General features: G+C 52.2%; 1 protein-coding gene across 3 annotated transcripts; it reads right to left on the reverse strand.

The window, feature by feature from the left end:
• Positions 1-1,045: 1,045 nt before the first annotated feature.
• LOC4329144 (transcription factor bHLH144) lies at positions 1,046-4,138 on the reverse strand. Of its 3 annotated transcripts, none has more exons than XM_015768533.3 (3): positions 3,979-4,138; positions 3,699-3,860; positions 1,046-2,604 (listed from the first exon to the last, which is right to left on the reverse strand). In XM_015768533.3, the coding sequence occupies exon 3, from the start codon at positions 2,442-2,444 to the stop codon at positions 1,680-1,682; it is 765 nt and encodes a 254-aa protein (XP_015624019.1). In that variant the 5' UTR covers positions 2,445-2,604; positions 3,699-3,860; positions 3,979-4,138; the 3' UTR covers positions 1,046-1,679. The 3 variants fall into 3 exon arrangements, with proteins under 3 accessions (XP_015624019.1, XP_015624017.1, XP_015624018.1); XM_015768531.3 differs by having other exon boundaries at positions 3,690-3,860; XM_015768532.3 differs by having other exon boundaries at positions 3,673-3,860.
• Positions 4,139-4,696: the final 558 nt, after the last annotated feature.

The raw sequence follows: 4,696 nt of genomic DNA on the forward strand, positions 1-4,696 counted from the left end.
TCCCCCCTTTCTCTCATTCATCCACAGCAAAAAAAAAAAAAAAGAAAAAGAAAAAAAGATTGTGTCGTAAATCGCTACTGTTTGGGTGGAGTTTCCTCAATAGATGATGTGTTTAGTTCGCGCTAAAATTAAAAGTTTGGTTAAAATTAAAATATTGTGATGAAAAAGTTAAAAGTTTTAAAAAAAGTTTGGAACTTAAAAAAAAAGGCCAGGAGTCACATCTTTAAAGAACGAATGAACGAGGCTCCTGACTCGCTGAGGTAACCAAAGCTAAAATATTGGTTGGTGTACTGTAGCCCGACCGATACGGCCTGATGGCGATGTAGAAATTGTCAACTGTTACGTGAAAGCTTGGGTCAAGATCGTGGCACTCAAAGCATGCAGAAAGCCTACTAGTACGCCAAGAAACATATAGCCTCTTGTCCAATCATTGGCCAAGGGAATTAATCCCTAAAAAGCTGCTTACTACTCGTAAACCCATCCTCTGATCTGAACATCAACAAGCAAATGACACGCTACTCATCCCCGTGCTTTAAGACCAGATCCATGGAGTTAATTAGCAGGAACAACTAATAGTTAATGAGCATCATTAGGACAACTTTTACCAAGCATGCATCAAGTTGACATTGCTAAACCCCCCTTTTCCCGTGTGGGATTCGAGCACTAGCTAGCTAGAACAAAAGGGGGCGAGAGACGGCCGGGATGGGATCGATGCTTGCTCGATCACTTCTCGCCAAAAAGGCAGGCTCCCGCTAGTGCCAACCCCAACATGAACATGCTGTGCATTACACAAGCAAGCAAAGCATGCACACAAACATATACCCACGGGAGACGGGGTGGCAACGTGCCATCGCCATCATGAGCTAGCAGCACACCCACACATCGTCACAATGATGGCATATTGAGAGTGTAAGCACCAGCAGTGCATCCATCCATGCATGCATGGATCATGGCATCATGCTAGTTCATGGATCGATGGATGGAGAGACCAAATGGAACAAGACAAAGGCAGAAACAGTAACCAGTATAACTGAACACGTCAAGCTAACGAAGGAGGGGATCATCAATGGATAATTCATCCAGCAGGGGAAGGGGGGGCCACATGGCAGGGGCAGAAAGGAAAAAAGCAAGCAAGGCAACAAATGAAGAGGAGTAGTAGCAGACAAAGCCAAAGCATGCAAATATGCGATTGCAATGCTGCCCTTCTCCCTCTCCTCTCCTCTGCCTAACTAGAACTCCATAATCCATATCCATCATCTCTCCACTACTACTATAGTACACCCAAAGCAAATGAGCACTAGCTAGTACTAGTAGTACATTGATGATGATCGCTGCCTCTCCTCTGCCCCCTCCCATGCTCCCTCTCTCATCATGGACGGAGCATAAAGCCCGTAGCCAAAAGTAGAGCGCACAAAAAGAGTTTGGCCAGATCATGGCACTGCGAAAAGGGCATCAACTAGCTATGGCTAGCTTGGCGATGCCAATGCCGACCCAAGGCATGGAGAAATGGAGGATGATGGAGTAGGGTACATGTCGTGCATGCAGATGCAGTGTACTGTCAGTAGTAGCACTCGATCGCTGCTGCTGACTGCTGGTGCTGTTGCTGCCGCTGCAGCTGCCTCTCTTTTTTTTTTGTTTGTTTGTTTCCTCCGTTCTGCCGGTGTTGGAGATGATGATGATCAGTTGTCGGAGCCGCGCACGCCAAGCTTCTTGACCTCGACCTTGAGAGACTTGAGGTACCGGACGGCCTCGTCGAGCACGGCCGGCGTGTCCATCTGGTTGCCGCCGGGGATAATGCCCTTGAGCGTCCGCACCATCTTCTTCATGCGCTCCTTCTTGCGCCCGGGCCTCGCCTGCCCGCCGCCGTAGCTGGACGAGCACGTCGAGTCCGGGGAGCTGCCGTCCCGGTACCCCGGGGTGCGCCCCGTGCTCACCACGTCGTCCTCGTCGCCGTCCTCCGAGCTCAGCAGCGCGTCGATCTCGTCCGTGTCCTCCTTCTGCCGCACCGAGCAGCTGTCGTCGTCGTCGTAGCCGACGCTGTCCCTGTACGCGCCCTTGGCGGCGTCGTGCGCTCCGCCGCCGCCGTACACGTTGTTGTCGTACGCCGACGACCCGCCGCCGAACTTGTGCGCCAGCGAGGGGTGGAACATGACCCGGCTCTTGGTGCACGTCTGGTCGAAGATGACGTAGTTCTTGGGGCACGTGGCCGACGGCTGGAACTCCAGCTCGTTCATCGGCGCCGGGAAGTCGTGCGTCCTCCTCCCGACCATCGGGTCCTCGTACGCCGCCGCCGCCGCCCCAGCCGACGGGTAGCCGCCGCCGCCGCCGGAGTAGTACCCACCGGCGTCGTAGCCATACCCGCCTCCGTAGCCGTAGCCGCCGCCGTAGCCGTACCCCTGCGGCGGCGAGTCCCTCCCGCCGTAGTACCCGTGGTCTCCCTGCATCTTCTTCTGCTCTTAACTTCCAAACTCTGTTTGTCTCCTCTGTTTTTTTCCTTGTGAGAGAAGCTGCGCAGCTAGCTCTCTCGTCGGGTGAAGAAGGGAGGAGGATTATGTACTGGTCAACCTACGTCACGGGCTTGAGAAGGTGACGGAAGTACTCGGCCTGCACGATCACAAATCCAAAACAACACATCAGAAATATACCCCAGATCATGGCATCATCAGAATAGGCAAAATGGCAACGCATCTCGGTTCCTGTAGTGGTCAAGCAACTGGTGCGAGATTAAAGCGACTTTTTGTTTGCAAGTACCACCAACTTTGGCCTACCCCACACACACATTGCATACAACATACTGTTGTCCACACAAGGTGGGGCATGCCCGGAAAGATGTGCACAGAACTAACGGTTTCGTGAGAGTGCAAACAGGGGACAAGGCAACTTGCAATTCATAGTGGTGCCTACTACTGCTGCTGCTGCTCTGCTCCAATATTTTAAGTGTCCCAAGCCAACCCGAGCTGCTATTGCTGTGAACACAAGCAGGGAGAGAAGGGGGGAAAGCGGCCTAATTTTAGTAGCGTTTTTTGGGAAAAGAAGGGCACGCCGCGATCCGGACTGAGCGCGTGCAAGCAAAATGCACTAGCTAGCTAGGCAAAGTCGCGCGTGATCGGGCGCAATGTTTGTTTGGCATGCCGTGCAATCTACTCCAGGAGTGGGCATGCAGTGGCACAACACCATACCAAGTTAACAACAACATGACACGCAACAAGTCTTCAAGAGGTTCAGCACAACAGAGAACTTAATTAATTCTGTTTAGCAGTATACTCAGTGTGTCCATGGAAATGTGGCTGAGTCAGTTAATATATCACAAATAGTAAGAGGTCATAAGATATGGTTGGTTGACGCGAGCTTGACAGCTGCACAAGCAATATCACCTTGTGCGACACTTGACTTACGGTTGTTGTCATCAGAAGACTAACAAGCTAACAGGACGTGCCACTTTAACACTGACATGCCAAACGTTTTCTTCTTTTTGCCCCCCAACGCATATGCATATGCACGCATGCGATTAACTCTCTCAATTAAGATAGGACTTAGCGTCAAAAAAAAATTAAGACAGGACTTATTAAACACCACAGAAACAGAGACGTTAACGAGAGTAGAACTACTCTAGCAGAGTAGGGAAAATTGAGGGGGAAAAAAAATCAAGGAGCTGAGATAGAGAGGCAATACATGCGATGATCGAGCACCTGGCAAACCTTGGTCAGCGTGTGGTAGTACGCGATGGCGCCACTTCTCATCACCGCGTCGGCGGCGCTCGTCTCGCTGCTACTCCTCCTGCTCCCTTGGAAACCAATGCACATTCTCAGTCAGTCACCGCCGGCCGATCGACGGATCGAGTAGCTTTAGCTTGCTCTCACCTGTAAATTGAAACACGATCGATCGTTTTAGCTATTCATTGCACTAATGGCGCGCGTCAAATGTCTAACAAGAGCTGCATGCAGCCATGGGTGATGGGAAGAAAAGAGCGCTACTCACACGATGACGCGGAAGAAGACGACCAACCGGACGAGGAAGCGCACCCACGGCATGGCCTGTGTCTCGATTATCAGTGGAGATTGAGATGGACGGGAAGAGTTGGCTGTGCGGGGTGAGAAGCCAAAGCGAGAGGAGCTAAGGTTTGGTTTGTTGCAACGGCGAATTGGCGAGGAGGCAGGCACAGGGTTTATAAAAGGGTCTGGGTTTTTTTTCACTGGGAGTCTTTAGGCCGGCTCACCGTGCCCCCCAATCTATTTTATTCCCTTTCACTCCTTTTGAGTAGATACAGGTGAAGATACAGACAGAGAGAGATGATACTACTCACTACTCCTCACTACTCATACTAGTAGTAGAGTGTGTGTGCGTGAGGAATGAATCGAAGAAGGAATTAATGAAGCGAAGAGGGGGATGATATCGAGCGTGGCTGCGTGGGCACTCGATTGGAGTGGTGGGTGCGCGTGCCTCGTGCTCCCTCTCCCTGCTCCGGAAAGCCTCGGCAACCCAGCTCACCCCGACTACTCTCGTAGTCGGCGTAGCTCCTCCTCGTCCTGACGCGTCGGCTCCACTTCCCACGTGTCGCCCACTCGCCTCCACCGCGGCGCCTCGCCGTGCATGCCAGTGGTCAGTGGATAAACGTACCGGCCGGCGGAGGTGGAGGTGGGTGGCCAGCGTGCGGCGTGCGCTACGCCGCTAGCCAGCAGCCGATCGATCCGCACGT

This window comes from Oryza sativa, chromosome 2 (assembly GCF_034140825.1).
Source record: "Oryza sativa Japonica Group chromosome 2, ASM3414082v1".
NCBI classification, from domain to species: Eukaryota; Viridiplantae; Streptophyta; class Magnoliopsida; order Poales; family Poaceae; genus Oryza; species Oryza sativa.

Excerpts from the sequence above, each read along its gene's own strand:
- LOC4329144 (XM_015768533.3), bottom strand. The coding sequence starts at position 2,444 with ATGCAGGGAGACCACGGGTACTACGGCGGGAGGGACTCGCCGCCGCAG.